Here is a 22,237-nt window from a genome sequence, read left to right as displayed (position 1 = left end):
CACCATGTAAAAAAGTTTGTGTACAACAATATAATAAAATCAGATTGTAACTTATACAACCTATATTTAGTATTTAAAAGTTACTTTCAAAAGTGAAAGCTTGAGAATAGCTAGAGCAGTGTAATGAGTTTGTGTGTCCCTTCGCTGGGACTCTCCAGTCGCTGACACTTACAGACATGTGTCACAGATTGTCCACATTCCTATTTGTGGGATGGGTCACTGCCTCATGAGGAGAGGTAGGTTGATGGTTTCCATGGGAACCAGTGGAGGTGCTGTACCTCCTGCTCTTGTGTCAGGAGGCATAGTGATGCTGCCCAGTGAGGGTGATGTGGACTCCAGTCCCTTTGGCTGTTTTGGTGTCAGGTTCGGCTACTTCTGTTTTAAGGCAGAGAGGCTCAGAGGGAGTTTTCCTGTGTTTGCGAATCTGACAGCCATGTGAAGAGGCCACCATTCCTGTGTCCTTTATAGCTGCAATTGAGAAACATCCTGTAGTCAGACGAGCCTTAGGGGCCAGTATACCGGGGTTTGGGGCTGAGCTCTGCAGCTGTCTCACAGCGACTGGAGACAAGTTACATCCCCCGACTGAGCTGTGTGATGTTGCACAGATGAGGAAGCAGACATGTGCAGAAGAGAAGTAGTTTGCCCAAGGCCACTCATGTAGTGAGTAGGATTCATGTAGCAGAGCTAGGATTCAAACCCTTTTTTGTGTGGGGACAAAGCCCTGCTCTTGTCCTAATGCCAGCTGCCTCCTCTGAGTTAACTGGTCAGCCCTAGGGTGGCACAGTGCTCATAACACAACCTCATGAGGAGGAGAAAAGTGCCCTCTGCACACGTTCCTGTGTGTGCACGGCAGGCCCGCACGTAGGAAGCAAGCTGGTAGGCGGCTGTCGGACACTTCCATCCACCTTTGGAAGAAATGCTTTCCTGCTTGTATTACCAAAGTGCACTGCTGGCTTCCTTCCAGCCTCCTCCTGCCCTGACAGGAATGAAGGCCGCATGTACCTGGCCCTGGCCCATGTAAGGGTCAGTGCCCAGGACTCCCAAATTGGTCTGTGATTCCTGAGGGTGGTCCAGATGGATGAAGGAAGGCCCCACCTCAGCCAGCCTGGGGCCCTGGAGGAGAGAGGGAAACAGGAAGCGTTAGTGGGGGAAAGGTGTGAAGAGCAGTGCCAAGCAGGTCACTGTGGGTGGGGAGATGCTGTCTGCCTGCTCTGCCCTGGGATTTGGGTAAAGATTCTCCAGGAGGCATCCAGGAAGGAGGGCCATGACCACAACTCCACAGCTGCCCGGGACTGCTCCTTTCTGCCCTGGTGGCTACCACCAGCCCACAGGCCTGTCTCTTTTCAGTTAGCAGTCCCCAAGGCACCTGAGCTTTTGGTGAGTAGAAGACACAGTGTCTGTCTCTAATGCTTCCTGGATCCTTCCCCAGGGCAGTTGTTTTGGGGAAAGCAGGATATAGCCCAAAGTCCTAGTGCTACAGCATGGAGACTCCGGGAGAGTCAGCCTTCCCAGATCTGGGTAGTTCTTACCCTGGCTCATGGCCACACTAAACCTGCATCTTGGAGAGGCCCCAGGACTCTGGCAGCCAGGCAGGTGGGGGTGGAGGGGCTCCTTGGGCAGGAGAACCAGGAGGAAGCAATAGTCACAGACAGACTCCCCCTCGACTGGTGAACAGAGGCTGCAGTTTGCTCGGTTCTTTCCGGGAGCCTGACATGACCTGACAGTATAGGTAGATTATCTCTCTGAGGTAAAGTTCGATGTGTAAATGATGTAAGACAAATGTCTTCACTTCTAATGTCTCAGCTGAGCCTTACTTTCTCCATTAAGGAGGGCAAATGGGTATATTAGCCCCATCTTGCAGATGGGTAGACTGAGCCATGGAGAGGTTAAACAGTTGCCCATGGGTACCCAACATGGTAAAGAAAGAGCTGGAGGTGTACTTGTCATGAAACCCAACACCATTGCCTTCTCTGGTGTATCCCTGTCTTCTCACTGCCAGGTAGATGAGGGAGCGGGGGCACTGGGTTTCAGAGTGGTTGGATAGCAAGCAGATGGCTTGCTATCATTCGCCTAGGAGGGAAGGTGGAAGACAGAGCATGCAAAGAGGGGATCAGGCTTAGAAAACCCTCAGAAGGAGACAAAGGCTGTAGCTCAGTAGTGAGAGCCTGCTTAGCACACGGGAGGTCTTGAGCTCAGTCCTAACACTGCAACAAAAGCAAAAGCCCTCAAAGAGCTCTAATACAGATCATAGGCAACACAGGGTGCTGGGTGATGGGCTGAACATGAAGGGCACCCTCCATTCCGTAGGCACAGGGCAGGGAGGTGCCTGTGATGCCTAGGCAGTGCCAGCTGTCCACCTGGGAGTCCTGTTCTTTCTGGACATGTCATTTCTACATTTGAGCCTCAACTCAATTATTGAGGGTTTTAGGAGACGGGGGTTAAAAATAAACTGAGGGAAGAGCAGGGGACAGGAAACCCCAGGACAAATGTCACAGGGATTGAGAGGCCTCACCTAGAAAAGGTGGCCAGAAGCCAGGCAGGACAGGGAAGGGACGAGGTTAGTTGGAAGGAGAGTCAGGTCAGTCAGCACATGGAACTTCCTGGCCTTAGGAGTTGAGGAATGGAAGCGAGAGCAGAGCAGGAGAGTGAGTGGGAGCTCCCACCCTAACAGCCAGGGTCAGGGTCCCCACTCCTGGTCTGATGGTCTTGGGATTTACCTTACCTTCCATGCTTTGGTTTTCTCATCTATAAATGGGGGCAATAGTCTGTCAAAAGGTAAAATTACAATGTAGTTTACAGCTCTTAATGGATTTGTGATTTCTAGAATCAGGCAACACTTCATTCCATAGAGCAGAAAAAATGTTCTAGTGTGCTGAGAGCAGAGGTTGGTTTTATAGATAGGGAAGGGTCAAAAAAAAGCAGAAACAGAAGGAAAAGCAGACTGGTCATTTCAGAGTTACTTTTCCTGCAAGGCAGGGACAGGGAGACAGAACAATAGAAAAATAACCAACTGGTTAACTTCAGGTTACTTTTTTGTAAAGATTAAAGCAGAGAACTTCATTATCATGCCAATTGAAACAGTCCTGGTCAGGAAATTTAGCTTGTTATCTCTTTTCTGATTTCTTGGAAGGTCAGATCACTACTTAGTTTCGGACTGGGGGCATGGCTCAAGTGTAGACCACTTGCCTACCAAGCCTGAAGCCCTGAGTTTAAATGCCAATACCCACTAAAATTTTTCTTTAAAAAAACTTAATTTTGGTTTGGCAAGACAGAACTTTAGTATGAGTGACTCCATCTTAATGTTTAGTCTGATCTGTTGGAGCCCAATGCAGGAGGTTATTCAAAACAGTTGTTTCCTATAATTTATGCTCAACGTGCCTTATAGTCTACTTGTGGAACCAAAGTGGGTTGCTATATGTAAGGGGAGTAGAATAATGTCTGGCACAGCAAACGATGTGTACTGTTGGATGCAAGCAGATGTTGGGCAGGCTCCACAGAAGGAGAATCGTAGAAGGTTTTCTGCACGTGTTGGCTGTGACCTGATCCCGCAACCTCTTCCATTCCCTACTCGCTGGCCTCCATGGTCTTCTGTTCCCTCCTCCCTCCTGGCCTGGGATCCTGTATTTTTCCTGCCTGGACCACCTTCACCTCAGTTTTCATTAAAAACAATTCTGCTCACTCCTTAGTTTTATTTTCTTCTCTGAACTCTTTAACATATTTTCTGTAATGAGAGTGCCTTACTTTCAAGGTTATCCCTTGCTTCCCTTGACCTTGAATCTTCTCTGAGCCCTCTAGCAGAAGCAGTTTTCCCCTCCTTCCTCCCTCATTGTGTACAACAGGTGCTTGGCCTTTTCTTCTCCACTGGGAGTGTAAAGACTTGTCACCGCCTCCCCACCCTCCATGTGTCTGAGCTCAGGACAGAGTCCCTCAAGCCTCTCCATTGAATGGTACTCGTGGGTCTGCTCAGTGAGAGGACTTTAGAGCAGCACCCAACACTCCCTCCCCATGGAAAAAACAAAGCCTCTACCTCCCCCAAGGTCACCTGACAGACTGGCAAAAGAACTGGCCAGCCCAACTTTGCAAGCCCCCTCAGCCAGCCGTTTCTGGACTGTCTTCCCTCTGTGGCATTTCCACAGCTTATCATAATCCCGAAGACCCTGATCCTTAGAAGGGTCTGGAGAGCAGGCTCAGATGCCCCAGGGAGAAATGGTCCCTGCAGTGCTGCTTCAGCAGGCGGAGAGTGGACATGTGTTTTTCCAACTATAAGAAGTTGTTTATTTAATCAGCAAATATATATTGAACAATTACTATCTGTTAGTCATTCCTAAGGCTGGAAGATTAGTGTGAATTTAACAGATGGAAATCTGTGTCCCATGGGCTTATATTCTTTTGGGAAGAGATAAGCGCTCAACAGATGAGTAAATATGAGTTTGCTGTGCCAGAGAGCGTAAGGGCTCTGGAGGAAGTTGAAGTGTGTGTGTGGTGGGGGGGAGTTGTGGTTGTGTGCAAGTACTCAAGGGTAAGCAGTTCGGTTTTAAATAGGGTGGCTGGGAAAGGCCTTGCCGACGTCGTGGCATTTGAGGAAGTACTTGAAGGAGGTGAGGCTCGAGCTAGGACGACAGATAACCGGGGAAGAACCTCAGCTCAGGGAACAGCAGCCACAAAGGCCCTGGGGCAGGATGCCCTGCTGTATGCCCTGCTGTTCTGAAGACCTTGAGGAGCAGAGGAATACAGCAGGCAGGGGAGCAGCTCAGAAGGCCTTAGCCAGTGGGAAGATGGGCCTTTTCTCCAGGTAGGAAGCTGTTGGAGGGATTTGATCACAGGAGGGCCAGGCTTCCATTTAAAAGGATCATTCTAACTGCTATATGGGAATAGCTGGGGTGGGAGGCAGAAGCAGAGAAGCCATAGGAGGCTATCTCAGTAGCCCAGGCCAGAGCTGAGGTTGGCATAGGCGAGGGTTGTGGTAGTGGGGCGGAGTGATTAGACTCTGGTTCTCACTGAAGGCAGAGCCAACAGAACTTACTGACTCTTAACACTTTGGCCCAAGCGACTAGAAGGTTGGAGTTTTTGTTTGGTTTTGTATTGTTTTGAGATGGGGTCTTGATGTATTGCCCAGGTAACACGTGGTCTGGAACTCAAGCAATCCTCCTACCTCAGCCTCCTGAATAGCTGGGACTGCAGGTGTGTGCCACCACTGCAGCTGGGAAAGTTGGAGTTTTTGTTTACAAGAAGGGAAAGAGCAGGAGGAGGATCACATTCTCGGTTTTGGATGTGTTAGGGTTGTGATTTTGTTGGACATCCATGTGGAAGTGTTGGAGAAATACATGTGGAAGTCCTCTGCAATTAGAGGGTGAAAGCCATGGTCATGAAAGGAGGGGCTGTAGGTAAGGAGAGATCTTTAGAGACTGGAAGGAAATTGCTGACTGGGACAGCAAAGAAGGTGGATAAGGAGAAACCGTGAGCAGCAGGAAACCCTGGGAGCCAAGTGAAGAAAAAGTGTGGAGTGGAGAAGGAGGGTCCAGCACCTGTGTTACATGCTGGTGCCGGTCAAGTAAGGTGAAGATAAAGCATGCTTGGTACAAATGGTTAAAGGACAGTGACATAAAAAATGTCACCCATGCTGGGCACTGGTGGCTCACATCGTAATCCTAGCTATTCAGGAGGCAGTGATCAGGAGGTTCCAAGCCAGTCCTGGGCAAATAGTTCACAAGACCATATCTTGAGGGCTGGTGGAGTGGCTCAATTGGTAGAGCTCCTGCCTAGTGAGCATGAGTCCCTGAATTCAACCCCTAGTACCACCAGAAAAATAGACCCTATCTTGAAAATACCCAACACAAAAAGGGCTGCCAGAGTGGCTCTAGTGGTAGAGCACCTGCCTAGCAAGTGAGGCTCTGAGTTCAAATCCCAGTACCACCAAAGGAAAAAAAAATCACCCACCACCCTGCTCACACAGGGAAAGTTCCTTCCACTCTGTCTCTAGTCATTTTTATGGGCACCATATTCTTGATAGTTTTGTATTCTATTGTTCTTCAGTTAGCAAGATATGTGCTATGCTAAGAAAACGCAGTTTAATGACTAGATAAACCTCCACTTTCTGGATGTGTCCCATTTATTTTAACAGTTCTCCTGCTATTGGGCATTGGGTCTTTTCTGGTTCCTTGTGTTATAAGTCACACTGCAGTGAACAGTTCTTGGTGTTTTCCTACAAGGGGACATGCACATTTGCAAGCCAAGCTTGAACTTGGCAGCCCTGGTTTCTTCTGGACAGGACTAGCTGATCATATCTTGGCTGTATGGTCCTCCATGTCTCTTCTATCCCTGGGGAGGCTTGGAAGTCAGTCCTGCTCCCTATTCCTGCCTTCCTGTTGCAGCTGTGAGCCCCACTTTTCCTGGGAGGGTTGGTATTATGACCTCTCGTTGCGCCTAGCCACCTGCTCAGTGGTGCTGCCCCTGTCCTTACCACTGGCCCTGACCCTACACCCAGGTGTTCACAAGCTCTGCAGGAGGCAAAGCTTCCCCCAGACAGCGGTTGTAGAGTTAAAACGAAGGACCCCATTGTTGATGCGGTGCACTAATCAGTGCACTGATTAGTCCTGCCTGCCCTGCCAGCTTCCTGTGAAACCCTTCGGAAACTTCAAAGGCCTCACTTGTCTTACTGTTTTGAAAAGAAAAGGGTGTGAGTGGTGTGTCTAGGCCATGCACTGTCACCAGAGTCCCAGGGTAAGGCCGCTGACCCACAGGTTGGTGTATTGCTCACAAGAGCCGTGTAGGGGATGTTTGGGGGACTTGAATAAAAATGCCAGGCCCAGACACATGGCTGTTTGTGTCAGTTGAACCCATGTGATGTGTGTGTGTGATTTTGCTTAGGGAGGACTCAAGTGAGCCACAAGGGCCTGGTCCCTCTCTCTACTCCTCAGCCTGAATCTTCCCAGGAACAAACAGGCCACTGCTTCTCACCTACCTGTGGAGCTCCAGAAGGTGCTTCTCCCTCCCTCAGACTCCCCTGCGGAGCCCCCAGGTCTCTGAGCCTGGCTAAAATCATCTCCAGTCTCCCATGGTAGCCCTGCTTCTGTCCATCCTCTGAGACTCCCCTGCTGCTCTTGGGATGAACACCTATGTGCCTGCCTTGCCCTACAATCCCTGAGTGATGCCAGCCTCAGCCAAACCAGTCACACCTTCCTCCTCTCCCCCAAACATCACTGTTCTGCTCCCTCTGTGGGCCTTTTCACAGCTCTGTCCCCCTTTGCAGCTTTCATCTCAATCAAACAGCGGACCCAGGGAAGACTCCCAATCACCTGCCTAGACTAGTATGCTCCCAGCATGCCCCACGGCGCTCAGCATTTGTCCTTCAGAGCCCTGGCCATCAGCACAGTTAGAATTTGTGAAGGTCCTTGACCAGTGTGGCTGGCACATGCAGTAGTGCCTAGCAAATATTTATTGAATGAGTGAATAAAAGCAGCTGGCAGGGGTGAAGGAGAACAGAGGGGCAGCAAAGGAGTGAGCAGCCTTAGCCCCAGGTCCTAGGTGAGAGGCTATGGAGGGTCCCTCAGCATGTCCTCTGCCTGCCAGCAGAGCCTCCCTGACCTTGGAAGCCCTGTGAGTAACACAGGGCCTCAGGTCTGTTTGACATGCAATAGGAGAGTTCTGGTCCTTCTGGAACCTTGGCAGGTCTTTCCTTTACCGTAGCACTATCTCTCAGCATCTTAATTTCATTTCTTTATGCAAAACACTTTTAGAAATGTTTTCTCCTCTTCCCCAAAAAGATGTTGGTGATCACAGGGAAATATGATTAAGAAAATAAGAAGGCGGATTGTTATGGTGCTTTCCTATAATCCTGGCTACACAGGAGGCAGAGATGGGAGGATTGAAGTTCGAGGTCAACCCAGGCAAAAAGCTATAGTGAGACCTCATCTCAGCAAACAATTTGGGCATAGTGGTGCACATCTGTAATCTCAGCTACATGGAAGGCAGAGATAGGAGGATCACTCATTCTGGGCAAAACATGTAAGAACTTGTTTGAAAAAAATAAAGCAAGCCCCTGAGTTTAAACCCCAGTACTACCAAAAAAGCAACTGGGGGAGGGAGGATCCTAGCTGTTTGTCAGGACCGGTACCTGTAATCCCAGCACTCAGGATGCTGAGGCAGGAGGATCACAAGTTCAAGGCCAACCTGAGCTGCATAGAAAGACCCTGTCTCAAAAAACAAACAACAACAACAAAAACAAACAAACCAGAAAGAAAGTAATCCCATGCAGCCCCACTCTTCAGAAAAGTACTGTTAAGGCTGTGGGTTTTGTCTTCATCCTTTCTGTGCATGGTTTCACATCGTTGAGCATCTCTTATTGTTAAACCATGGTTATGATACTCTCTTGGTCTTGGTGGCTACCAAGAGGTGGGCAGCATGAGTCCTCCCACTGAGAGCTGACAGCCAAAGACCCCCACAGCCCCAGCTTTTCTTAGCTCGGGCAAGCACTCCTTCCCTCTCTGGTCTCTTTTCCAGGATATTCTCTGGCTCTTGGAGACCAGGTGTTCCTTTTATTTTAGACTAGCTCCTATCTGGGGACTGACTCTTGGTATAAGAGAAAGGATTGTGGAAATGCAAGGGTGGCCTCCTGCTTGTCCTTTCTCTGATTCCAGTGCTCTCTGAACAAAGCCAGCCCCCAGGCCATGGCGAGGGGGAGGGGGGCTGGTGGCCTCAGGTGATCTGCTGGGGTGAGTCCAGCCTGGCTGTGGTGTGCTCTGAGGAGGTGGGGTGACCTGGATTGGCAAATGAGAAGCAGCAAGCACCACGGAGTTGCTGGCCCGGAAAATCGGGGCACTGGGTCAGCGCCCAGATTACTGATTGATAGAAAGGTTGGGAGAGAATCAACCAGACCCATCCTCCCAGGGCCTCCCTCTCTGCTGACTGAGAGCCACTCACCAGGGGCATGGTACAATTTCTGCCCTTAATCTGGATACTCCTGATCCCCACTCTCCCACCCCCACAGCAGGGCAAAGAGGAGATAGCAACAGCCAGCTGCATGGGGAGCAAGGAGGAGGAACAGAGAAGCAGGCATGCAGATTAGCCCCTGGACCCCAACCCTCTTCTTCTGGTTCATGTAAGATGGGGTTGGGGATTCTCTGTCTGTCAAGGTCCCTGAGGTTCCAAGAGCTGTGGCCTCTAGAGCTGGAGTGGCCTCGCTGCAGGCAATGCCTTACTTATGTGTGCCAGCCGCAGGAGGATGAGGATGGCAGTGGCCAGTCCCAGGTGTTGGGTGTGCAGTGTACCTGGCACTGCCACAGTTCCCGCACCTGTATTTAGTACACACATAGCCTTGGGTAGGGGATAGTACCTCGATTTTAAGGCATGTTAGTGCCCGGGTCCCAGGAAGGGACAGAGCCAGGGTTTGAACTTAAGTCTTATACAGACGCTGGTGAATTAACATCTAATGAGCCTTGCCTCTCAGTGGCAGGAGTGCAAGAAAACTGACCCTGGCCAGAGTTTCAGCCAAGCACAGCGTGACTCAGCTTTACATTTTTATTCATGTATATGTGAACACCCACTACCAGACACCAGGCTGAGTACTGGGGACCTACCTCAGGAAGACCAAGGGCATTCTCCAGGAAGCTAATAACATGGGGAGGCCAGAGTAGGCAACAGATATTGCAGATTGGTGCAGATTTGGAGGACCTGGGGTCAGGTTGGAGTGAGAATAGAGTGGCAGTAGTCCAGGAGGGCTTCCTAAAAGGGGAGGTAGAAATAGGTCCTGAAGGAGAGTTGGCCTTAGCTGGAGGAGGGGCAGCACTTCAGGCTAGGGCAAGTTGAGGGCAGAGCAAGAGGACTGGACTGGAGAGGGAGGCAGTGACCAGATCCTATCTGTGGCCATCTTCAGCTGTGACAAAAGAGTTGCTTTCTGTCAGGAAAAGCCAGAAGAGCTTTGACTAGGCTGTTTGGACAGAAACAGCTGGGGACTGGCAGACAGATTGAGGCTGAAAGCAGCTTCCAGACCTCTGGAGACCCTGTTGGGCAGGGACATGCCAGCTTCTGGTCCAGTCTTACACATGTGAGGCACTTGGCATTGTGGCTAAGACTCAGCCAGCCTGCCTGAACTCAATTGCTGCTTCTGCGTTACGGTGTGACCTCGAGCCAGTTGCTCTTCCTCTGTGCTGCTGTTTCCTCATCAGTTAAATAGATATAACAGTACCCACCTCAGTTGTAAGAACTCAAAGTGTTAGCACATACAGAGCCTGGTGTGCAAGAAGCCCCAGGAGAATGGAGGCTGTTTCCTTGTGATTGAGGTGACTGAGTCTCTGCCCTGGTGAAGGGAGGTTCATCAGGCCTTGGTGCACGGGGCTTGTGGAGGGACTCTGGCAGCCCCTGGAAGCTGGGAAGAGTAGGAGGGTTCCCACTGAGCACACAGCCTGCTGATGGGCAGAGAGCCCCAGGGGTGCTCAACTGGCCTCATGGACAGTGGCTGTCCTAAAAGGGAGCCCCTTGCTGCTCCTAGCAAAGAAGGCAGTGAGGGACAACTGGGCTTGGTGGACAAGATTAGCGGTTCAGGTAGTTTCCTGATCAGAGGTTTCCTGGCTCTATCCCCAGGGCTGAGGGGAGGGAGGAGCTCTGCCAGCACAGGTAGCGAGAGGCAGAAACTAGGATTTTTGTACCTGCATGTAGGTTAAATCTGGTTCTGGGCTGGGCTATTTTCAGTGGCAGGGCTGAGAAAGGTAAGAGGAGAGCAGGTTCCTATGGGAATTGTGGTGTGTGCGGTGGCAGCAACTTGTGCAAGCCCACTGAAGGCCTGAGTGGTCAAGGTTGCTCCCAGCTTCCAGAGCTAAGAACAGTGGCCAGGTGGGGCAGCCATGGCTGAGTGGATAGCCAACCTCAGCTGCAGATGGGACAGTCTGGGCTGTGTAAAAACAGATGGCAAAATACATGGGATGGGCTGCAACATAATGGTTAGATCTAAATATGAACCAATCCACGGGATGTGTGTGGGCTTTGGAACAACCAGAGGGCAGCTCCCCTCCCCCTTCATCTGGTATCCTTAAGAGGTCATAACCAGGGCTGGGGACGCAGCTCAAGTGGTTTAGCACTAGCCTAGCAATGGTGAAGCCCTGAGTTTAATCCCCAGTACAAAAAAATGAAAAGGTCATAACCAGAAGAGACAACTCAGGGTAGAAATGTTGGCCTGGAGATCAAGGGTCCTGATGCAAAGCTCTAGCCAGAGCCCAGAACCGCATCTCTATCTCAGGGTAACCACATGGGCTGGGTGTGGTAGTCACGTGTCTGTAACCAGTCCCATCTACTCAGGAGGTGGAAGCAACTGAATCATGAGTTCAAGGCCAACCTGGGCAAAGCTGGGGAGGCTCCATTTCAAAACAAAGTGGAGACAAAAAGGTTGGTGTGCTGGTGTGTACCTGTGATACCAGCTATACAGGAGGCCATAGGTGGGAGAATCATGGGCCCGGCTGGTCCTGGGCAAAAGCTTGAGACCTTACCTAAAACCACTAAAGCAAAAAGTGCAAGGGCTGGGGGGCATGGCTTAAGTGGCAGAGCACCTGCCTAGCAAGTGCGAGGCTGAGTCAGACCCCAGTACTGCCAAAAACAAAAAAAAAGAGGCAGCCGCTTGTACCGTGAAACTGAAAAAACGGTTTTCCTGGCTGTGTAGAGAAACCTAGTAGCAGCTGGTGGCGGGAAGGGAGGGGGGCGGTACTGACGCTCACGGGCACTGAAACGGACCACACACAGCTGTACACCCACTCAGCCCTGACCCATTATATATGAAGGAAGCTCTGTCTTCTTGTGCCTCGTCCTCTGGAAGGTCTTCTTGAGACATTGTCAAGGCCTCAGCCTTGGGCTCTTTGTCACTTTCCTCGTCTGTCCAGAGGAGCCCATGAGGTTCACCTGTGGGCTCGTGAGGGTGGCACAAGGGCTCGGGTCATGTCCCGAGATGTGGAGAGTCTGTCAGCTCCAGCATGCAGTCCTGGCCAGGATCTTCATCCTCTGCCTTGGGTCCCTGAGTCCTGGAGGGTGTGAAGAGACATAGGAGGTCAGTTATGTGCGCAGGGCAGTGTTGCAGTTTTCCTTTCCATCACCACCTGCTAAGGGAGAGACCCCAAATCCTCTGCCTCCAGCTCTCATCACCACATCCAAACTATAGGATCCCAAACTCGGGTTCATTTTTCCTGCCTCATCCCACTCACCCTGTATCTTTGGATACTTTGCAAAGTCTGCTGCTCCCCAGGGCTGCCAGTCTTCTGGTGTCTTTCGTCCAAAGCCTCCTGCCTCTCTGCCTAGGCTCGGTTGAAGGTCTTACATCCTGCCGACCCTGCTTCTCTACCTCCAGGCTCTTCTGTTTAGGGCAGCATGAAGAATGGTATATTTGTGCCTGCTATTTGAATAACAGCTAATTTTTCTAGAATTTACTAATGTCTCAGTTGTCCCAATCCTCCTGGTGACTGCAGAGGCCCTTTCCCAGTCTTGCTGCAAGGCCCTTCCCTCTATAATCCCCTCTTCTCTGAACTCAGTATCTTCATGTCCTGCTCCATGGGGGCCATGTGCAGGTGCATGCAACAGACGCCCCTGGGGAAGCAGGGTTTTCAGCTCTCCCCTCACTCTGGTTTGCATCAGAGCATTTCCAGGTTAGGGCTACAACTCTGCAACACTGCCACTGCCAGGCTCCTTCTGACTCTACACCCCACCTCTAACCTGGTTTCTTCAGCTCCAAGGTAGCTGGTGTTCCTCCAAATGCAGTGTTCCTGTGTTAAGCAGGAAGCAGGGCAGGCAGAAGTCTGTCTCGTTATTAGGAAAGCATAGCGTTTTTGGAATCCCCTCCCAGTAGACTGCTGCGTACATGTTACTGGCCATGTGACTGTGTCACATGAACACTGTAGCTACAACAGAGCTTGGGAATTATTTAGCCAGGCACCTTGCTGATCCAAAGAAGGAAGAAGATGGAACTGGGGAGAACATAGAAGAGACCACCCAGCTGCCTTGTGGAGAGCCACAGCAGGGGACAGCGACAGCACCTCTGAATATCCCTGGGCTCTGGGTGTGGTCATTCCCTACTTGGAGTAAATGGTCAGGCACTGGTCCTTCAGGAACTGACTCTCAGATCCCTGCAGTGCAGTGTGAATGAGTGGACGACATTGTGGAGATGGGGCCAGTGCCTAGCTGGGGAGTGGGCAGCCACTGCTCAGTTCTGGAGGTGGGTGCCCAGTGACCAAGTCTGCCTGGTTTTCAAGAAAAACAGAAAACAATTTTTTTAAGGTTTTTATTTATTTGTTTGTTTTGAGATAAGATCTTGCCATGTAGAGCAGGAGGGCCTCCAACTTGAAATCCTCCTGCCTCAGCCTCTTGAATGCTAGGATTAGGGCTTTAAAAAAGCTTTAAAATAAAAACCCCTCTATTTTGAAAAAATGTCATGTTATAGAAGAATTGCAGAAAATGTAGAGTTGCCATGTGCCCTTCATCTAGCTTCCCATTAATTATAGCATCTTACATAGATGGAATGGTACCAGCCAGGTGTGATCTCTACACGTGGGAGGCTTAGACAGGAGGATGGAGAGTTCGAGGCCAGCCCCAGGCTGTGTAGTAAGACCCTGTCTTAAAAAAAGGAAGGAAGGAAGTAAAGACTGTTTGGAACTTAACACTTTTCCCACCACTGTTGTCTTTTGCTCTAGGGTCCAGTCCAGGAGCACATTGCATTGGCTTATGCTTCTATAGTCCTTTCTTCTCTATGGGACTCTCAGCCAGACAGCTGGAGATTCCCAGGTGCTCTCTTAAATTGTCTCCTCTACTATAATAATTTGGAAATTATGAACTGTACTTGTGACACAGTAGCTATTTGAATTTCCCATATAACTGACTGGATTATAATCCAGAGTTAATCAGCATCTCTAGCCAATTCTGAAAACTGTTAACTGCTGCTCACTTCCTCTGATCTTCTGCACTGTTGTTTGTAAGTTTTTTCTTTTCATTTTATTCGAATTTATATTGGTTTTAGAAAAGGTAATATTCCTATAGTTCCAAATTTAAAAGGTTCAAAAGGTACAGAGAAAAATCTCTCTCTCCTAGTGACCCACTCAGCCCCCTGCATCCCCTCCCAGCCAGGTGGGTATCTTCCAGATACCCCATGTCTTAAGGAGCCTTCCAGAGCTGTTTCACAGATCCCAGCAATGACAGCCGCACTTCATCCTGCACAGTGCTCTCATCACTCATCAGTGTGCCTTAGAGACACCTTGGTACCTGTCCATAGCCAATTTCATTCTTGTCTGTAGCTGCACAGAATCCATGTTTTCCTATCATCATTTATGGAGTAAATCCCTGTTACTGAACATTTAGCTCATTTGCCAACCCTTCTAGTTAGACAACACTGACCACCGCCGTGAACGGATAACCTCCTACTAACACTTTCATCGTCTTGCTTCTGTGGAAGTGGAAGTGTAGGATACAAAGTATGTAATTCTTTTTTTTTGAGACAGTCTCACTGTGTAGCCCTGGTGGCCTAGAATTTGCACTCCTCCTGCCTTAGCCTCCGGAGTGCTGCCATTACCGGCCTGTGCTGCATGCCTGGCCTTGTGCACTTGTTTACCTTTCTAGTAAGGGTAGAGAGGGTCTGTTTGTCCACACACTCAGCAGCAGTGGTTCGCACAGTTCTTTCTTGCTTTGGCGATTCTGTTTTGGCCTCACACATCCTTGGCCAGTTCCTTACCTCTGATCCTTAACATGTTAGCATGTCTTACTCTGATTATAACAAAAGGTGTCTTTTAATCTGCATTCTTCTCCTTATGGGTAATCTTGAGTATCTTTTCATGTTTAAGAGCTTTAATATCTTTTCATGTATGGGTTGGCAGAATGGCTTAAGTGGTAGAGCGCCTGCCTAGCAAGCATGAAGCCCTGAGTTCAAACCCCAGTACTGCCAAAAATTATATAGACATATATATTCCCTTTCTGTCAGCTTGCATTTTCCTATCAGGGACCCATTTTTCTATTGGATTTCTAGTCTTTTTAATTTGTTTGAACTAAAGAAATCAGCCATTGATAAAAGTTGCAAATTTTTTTTTAGCTTTTGTCTCTTTTTTATAATGGTTTTTTACTGTGTAAAAAGTTTATATTTTTATGTAATCAAACTTGTTAATCTTGTACCCATTCTTTTGGGCGGGGGAGGGCTGGAATTTGGGTTAGAACTCAGGGCTTCAAGCTTCCAAAGCCAGTAGTCTACTGCTTGAGCTACAGCTCCAGTCCATTTTCCCTCTGGTTGTTTTGGAGATGGGATCTGGAAAGCTGTTTGCCCAAGCTGACCTTGAACCATGATCCTCTTGATCTCAGTCTCTCAAGTAGCCAGGATACAGGTGTGAGCCACCAGTGTCTGGCGAAAACAGCTTTTTTTTTTTTTTTTTTTCCTTTTGTGGTAGTGAGGGTTGAACTCAGGGCCTTACACTTGGCTAAACAGTTGCTCTTAACACTTGAGTCACACCACCAGCCCTTTTTTGCTTTAGCATTCTTTTTTTCAGATGGAGTCTCTTGTTTTCGCCCAGGCCATTCTAAGACCATGATCTTTCTACTTATGCCTATGTAGCTGGGATTACAGCCATAAACCACCATGCCTGACTTACTGGTTGAGATGGGGGTCTCGCTAACTCCTCACCCCCACCACATTTCCCCCTCTCCTGGAAAGACTCCAGGGCAGAGCAACTGACTCTTGCCTGCTGGCTCTGCCACTGAGGGGCTGCTGCAGGTCTGCTGTAAGCAGGAGCCTAGCACAGTCTGTGCTCAAGACAACAGAGGCTTCTGGCTTGAGGGCAGGGTAAGGGGAGGGAGGTGTGATGCACATCAGGACCTCAGGGGGGCTGAGAGTGAGGAAAAGCCCCTCTAGTCATTCTGACAAGTCTGCCAGAGTCTCAGGGAGGCTCAAAAAGCAAGAAGCAGGGAAAGGTGTCAGAGCCAGGTGGGCAAGTGACTTGAAAGAAGGAGTAGAGACCACAGGATAGCTCTGCAGGGACTGAGGAAGGAGTTTCAAAGGGCCAGTGATGGACCTCCCATCTGCCCATTCCCACCACACTCTCCCTCTGTCATTGCTTCCCCCAACCTCCTCATGTCTCCCCTGTGACCAGGCTGACAGGAACTGCCCTGTGAGGTCCATCTGTGCTCAGACCCAGATGATGCCAGAGCTATGACCAGGCCTGCAGGTGTGGCGCCGAGCGGAGATCAGCCATGGAGCAGCCACAGGAGGAGGCCCCTGAGGTCCGGGAAGAGGAGGAGAAAGAGGAAGTGGCACAGGCCGAAGGAGCCCCACAGCTCAATGGAGGACCAGAGCAAGCACTTCCTTCCAGCAGCTACACAGGTGAGGAGGGGCCGGCAGGACAGGGGACACTGTGGGAATCCTGGCCCTCTACAGATAGCACTGGTGGATGCAGTGGTGAAGACTGAAGCCAGACAGCCTGGGTTTGCACTCTGGCCCTGCCACTCACCAGCTGTGAGGCCTTAGGCAGTTGCACCCCATCTTTCTGGAAAACAGACAGGGATGACAGGTAGTGTGGACGTGAAGCTTTTGTGAGAATTGAGAGGGTGTGTAGAGTGCATGTCACTTATTATCCCATGGCTACATGGGATACCAAGTCTGTATTAACAGTGCACTAGGAAGATGGACTGTACTTGTGATTGTTGTGAGCAGTGGAAACTCAACTCAGGTGACCTGCTGCTCATTCCACACATTACCGCTGAGCTTTGTTATGACCAGGTGTAAATGCCAAGCAGTTAGAATGGATAACTGGTAACAGTCACTTTTTTTGCAGCTCTGTCTTACTTGTTGAGTTGCCCTTATTGATATGCCTTTGGCGGCAGTGTTGACACTTTTCTCTGGTGCTCTTGTTCCTATGCTTCATGTGTCCCCCTCAACCCTCGCTGTCCCTGCTGCTGGGCTAAGCCTCTTTCTTCTTAGAGCCACAGGCCAGCACATCTAGCTGCTCCTCACTCACTCATTCAGCAGGACTCAGGGTCCTGAGGGGATGGACTGAGGGAGGAGACACCTAGGCTGGTTTCAAATGATGGGCCCTTGCCCCCCGAGTCTGCAAGGAGCAGGTGGAAAAATGGTGTCAGGGTTAGGGTGAGGCCATGAAGGTAGGGCAGGCTCCTGCCTAGGCCTGCAGCCAAGAGGGACCTCAATCCGTGCTTAGAACCTGCAAAGCAAGGTTCTTCCTCTTCAGGGCACAGGGTGGGGTGGGATAAAAGGAGAGCCACCCATCAGTCCTCTTGTTCCACCTGGACACTGGGTGTGACCAAAGAGGGCATAGTGTGATGTGGGGGGCTAAATAGATGGCACTCCTCACCCTAGAGTAGTCCACACTCTTTATTGGTGGCGGCCAGAATGGCTCTGGAGACTCAGCCTCTTTCAGAAGAGAGGAGTGGCCACCCTGGAGTGAGCATTCCCTCAACGCCATCTGAACCTGAGAGAGGCGAGGAGGGTTGGAAAGCAAAGAGAAGACACTAGGGACCAGTACTGAGCCAGGGGTGTCATGAGGATACCAAGGAAGAAGAGTGACGCTGGCCCACCTTGTCCCCTACCTCTGGACCCAGGTAGATAAAGTGTCCCATCCTGGGGTTTCCTATGTCACACACACTTATCAGGACCTGTGTCACACAGAAAGTAGCAGTGTTCACGTGTAGGCCAAAGTGCAGTGGCTGGAGCAGAGGCAGGTGTGGCAAAAGTATCTCATGTAGCATTGTTGGTAGGATTTGGGGTGAGGGGAATGTCTAGGACAGAACGAGCCTACGTACTCACATGGTGCTGTGTCATATGTGGTGTTCATATCCTGTTTATCAGTAAGTGGATGAAGTGGAGGTGGGAGGACCTCTTATTTAGCAATGTAACAGAAGGGCCATTTCACATAATCACCAAATGGTAAAGCCTTAGTACATAGAAAGTTCTCGCAAATTCTACAACAGGCCACCTAACAGAAAAATCAAACAAGCCAGGCAATTCCTAGTCAGATAAATAGAAATGGTCAGAAAACACAAAATATTTCTATCTGACCAGTGATCAAAGAAGGCATCTTAAGAAGAGGTGTCCTGTCAAGTTATCAGAAGGGACTGTATAGTCACTGCTGGTTAGGGGTAGGGGCAGCGGGATTGCATGAGTGTTCCTTTTGCTCTGCAGTTCCCCTGTAGGTCTGTGTCCTGTGTAATGGCTTGCTCAGTGCACAGAGGTGTCCCCGGCAGTGTGGTTACTGCAGCACTGCCCTTAGTAGGGGCAGGGAGGCACCTCTGTGAAGAACTGCTTAGGTACACCTGGCAGAGCCATGGGGGAGTACTCTGTGGTCGTTAAAAAGGGTAAGGCCGGTCTGTGTACACACAAGGAAGCAAGTTCCTGACAAACTGGGAGATCTTACTGCGTAGAACTCCTCAGGTGTCAGAAGGCACTGGGAGAATGCACTCCAAAGGGCTGGTGGGTGAACTCGGTCCTGGATGAGGGACCCGTCATAAGATGCTGCCTACCCCCATGTGTTCTTCTGAATAACCTGTACTACTTCCACAGTTTAATGGGTTCTTACGCTGCTTTTCTTCACAAGATTAAAATAACTTGTGTAATGTTTTAAAAAGGGAGCTGGGAGGTGAGGGGCCCAGGAGGGCTGAGACCACACATGTCAGGGTAGGGACCCCAGTTTGCTACTGTGGGCTTTGGTCTCCCTGGTGCCTTCATCTCTCCACCTCAGTCCCTTTGCTTCTACAGCCTACATCCTGTCTCAGCACCTGCTGGTTCTCTGCCCTGCCCCCATGACTTTGACCTCAAAGTCCCCTTGGGAGCCCATAAGGAACCCTGAGACAGTAGGAAGGCTGTACAACTGCTTCACCTCCTACTGACATAGTTCTGCACTGACCCTGTGCCTCCCGCATCAAGCTCGCCACCTGCCACTGTCCTCCCCAGGAGGTAGGCAGGATAGGGCTGCTACTAGTACTCAGCAGCAAGGACACTGAAGTGCCAGGAACTCACTTGCACACGTCCTCCAGTTGGTAGGGACAGGGCAACAGGAGCCTGTGCTCACACCCGCTTCCGTCCTTGTCCTCTCATGTTGGATGACATGTGTCCCACACACACCTGAGGAAGAAGATAAAGCGTCTTTCCTTCTGGCCTCAGCACCTCCTTGCCTCAGCAAGCACTTGGTGGCTGTCCAGGCAAGACCAGGCACTGTGCCAGAGCTGCCCATTCTGTGATGGACAAGGGCAAGCATCTGCCCTGAGGAGCCCACAGGATGACAGAAGCATGGAGCTGCTGGTTGCTTTGTGCCTCAGCCACAGTCCTGCAGAACTGACCTTGACTACAGGAGCCGAAGGGTGCCTGTTTGCCTGTGGACCAGCAAATCCAACAGAGCCAGCTGGCCCCTCCTGGCTGCCCACACAGCTGTGCAGGCTGTGGAGGCTGCATGTGCAAGAGAACTCTTGGGAGTTAAGATCAATAGTGTCTATTTGCTGAACTTGTACGCAAAGATGGCGAAACTGATACTTCACACTCATTTTTACTCTGAGTCCAAACATTGAGGAAATGGCCCAGTGTCATCTCGGCAGGGACCTTGGCTTATCGTTTATCACAACAACATTACTGCTTGGTATAATGAACACGTGTGTGGGTAGCAGTAGAGTGCCATGGGTAAGATCTCAACTCCAGGAGTTGCGTGGTTCTAGGTTCTAATTCTCATCTGTCATCTTCTTAGTCAGAGTTCTCCAGAGAAAATAGAGCCATCAGAGAAAGAGAGAGAGAGAGTGTGTGTGTGTGTGTGTGTGTGTGTGTTTTCACACAATCATTAGTGGCCAGTCCAGATTCCATGGGGCAGGCTAGAGGCTCAGGGACATTCGTGTTACAGCTGAAATCTAAAGGCAGTGTAAGCTGGGTGCCAGTGACTCACACCTGTAATCCTTGCTACTCAGGAGGCAGAGATCAGGAGGATTGAGGTTGGAAGCCAGCCCAGACAGTTTGTGAGACCCTATCTCAAACTCATCACAAAAAAGGGCTGGTGGAGTGGCTCTAGGTGTAGGCCCTGAGTTCAAACCCCAGTACTGCAAAAAAAAAAAAAAAAATGCAGTATGACATGGGGTCCCCTTTCCTGGAGGGGCAGTGGCCTCAGTCTTTTTTTTTTTTTTTGTCTTCAACTATTAGATGAGGCCCACACACATTATGAAGAGTAATCTTCTTTATTCAAAATCTCCTTATTTAAATGTTAACCACTTCTTTAGAAAAATACCTTCATGGTAAGATCTAGACTAGTGTTTGAACCAAAATATGGGTACTATGGTATAGCTAGGTTTATACACACATAACCGTCACTGCCATTGACAGATGTAACTTAACCTTCTGAGTCTGTTTCCCCACCTATAAAGTAGGTAAGAAGCCCAACTTAGGGTGATTTTGAGGTTTTTTACACGAAACAAGTAAGTGTGAAGTGCCCAGCAGAGTGCCTGATACACTGTAGGTATGCAATAAAAAGAAGGGACTTTTGGTGCCTTTGCAGCAAGTCAGGTTTAACTTCAAGTCCCAACCCACTGTGTGATGGGCAGGATCCCTTAACCTCAGCTAGCCTTAGTTTCCCCATCTGTAACCAGTGGCAATTACTGACTTTCAAGGTGATAATAAAGTGAAAAGAGCATAAGCACACTAGCACTCTTGGCACTTAGTACTCTAGGCCTGACAAATGCTGTCTGATTTCCTGTTCCTCTTGTCCAGGTGTAGGTGGGCCTCTGGGAGGGTAGAGAGGCTGAACAGGGTATGGCTTGAGGTCATTCAGAAGCCTCAGGAAGAAACAGAACCCTTACTTTTGGAAAATCCACCCCCCAAAACTATCACCATTTCAGTATTCCCAGTACACACGCATTGCAGGGCAAAGCCTTCCCCACAAGATGCATGCACTCCTGACAGCCAGCCCCCATCTCTCCTTTTTCTCTCAGCAGGTATATCAGCTACTTGTGGGCTCTTCCACTAAACAGGCCTCCTGCCTGTGCTGAAGTTATTCCACCCATTCACTGCTGAGTGAACCCTCACCACCCTCACTACCTGGGCCTGTTTCTTCCTGCCACTGAGTGCTAATTCCTAACTGTGATTCCCTAATCTCCTCACAGTCTAGAGCTCTGGGGGCCGTCAGGTAGCCAGTAGGGTGTGGGCATCTTGGCTTCCGGGATTCCTGGAGGTTTTGCCACCCTGCGCCAGGACCCACCTCAGGACAGGTGAGGAAAGTAGGAGGGTGGAATCTATCCTAGTCTTCTGATCTCCTGCTTAGAAAGCACCTGCTTGCAGGGCACGTGGCCTGGAGACTGTGGGCTTGTGGCTTATGGTGAGCACATCCCACAGCTGGTGGGTGAGCTTGCACAGCATGCCCACATTCCAGAAGCCTTCTCTGTGTAACCCCCAAGACTCCCCGAGACACTGCTCCCCTTCATTTTACAGGGGAGACCAAGGCCCACTGGGCCACAGTACCACTAGCTAGCACATGGTAGAGCTGGGATTTGAACTTGGGCCTCATGGCTTCTGAGTGGTGATCTCACCCACCCTGCCTGCTATTTCTTTTTTTTTCTTTTTTTTTTTTTTTTCATTTTTCTTTTATTATTCATATGTGTATACAAGGCTTGGTTTATTTCTCCCCCCTGTCCCCACCCCCTCCCTTACCACCCACTCCACCCCCTCCCGCTCCCCCCCTCAATACCCAGCAGAAACTATTTTGCCCTTATCTCTAATTTTGTTGTAGAGAGAGTATAAGCAATAATAGGAAGGAACAAGGGTTTTTGCTGGTTGAGATAAGGATAGCTATACAGGGCATTGACTCACATTGATTTCCTGTGCATGGGTGTTACCTTCTAGGTTAATTCTTTTTGGTCTAACCTTTTCTCTAGTTCCTGGTCCCCTTTTCTTATTGGCCTCAGTTGCTTTAAGGTATCTGCTTTAGTTTCTCTGCATTAAGGGCAACAAATCCTGCCTGCTATTTCTAAGAACTTGGAGGTTGTCCAGAGTCGTGGCCTTTGAGACTGGGTGTGGGGGTGGGGAGTCACCTGCCCTGGCAGTCACATGCAGTGATGGCTCCTAAGATCCTGCACCACTTAACCTACCCCTTACCTGCTGTTTCCACTCTCTACTTTGTGTTTTGTTTTCTAGTCTCTTCCTTTCCTTTTCCTTTTCCTTTCCTTCTTTCCCCTTCCCCTTTCTTTCTCTCCCTCATGCACACTAGGGAAGCATTCTAACCCTAAGCTACCCCCCAGCCCCTCTTCACTCTTTCTT

The 22,237-nt window shown here is 49.8% G+C and overlaps 1 protein-coding gene across 7 annotated transcripts in view; it reads left to right on the top strand.

The window, feature by feature from the left end:
• The window catches only part of Ppard (peroxisome proliferator activated receptor delta), a 74,771-nt gene that overhangs the window by 44,909 nt on the left and 7,625 nt on the right, over window positions 1–22,237 (top strand). For 5 of the 7 annotated variants that reach the window (XM_020168924.2, XM_074082366.1, XM_020168923.2 and 2 more), the window contains one exon: window positions 16,095–16,324. In XM_020168924.2, the coding sequence (XP_020024513.2) occupies window positions 16,195–16,324 (130 nt within the window). In that variant the 5' untranslated portion in view covers window positions 16,095–16,194. Of the gene's footprint in view, window positions 1–200; window positions 1,378–8,757; window positions 9,098–16,094; window positions 16,325–22,237 lie in introns of those variants that run through there. The other 2 variants (XM_074082364.1, XM_074082363.1) reach the window with 2 other exon arrangements.

This window comes from Castor canadensis, chromosome 8 (genome assembly GCF_047511655.1).
Source record: "Castor canadensis chromosome 8, mCasCan1.hap1v2, whole genome shotgun sequence".
Classification (NCBI taxonomy): domain Eukaryota; kingdom Metazoa; phylum Chordata; class Mammalia; order Rodentia; family Castoridae; genus Castor; species Castor canadensis.
This window is presented reverse-complemented; position numbering and strand designations above follow the sequence as displayed.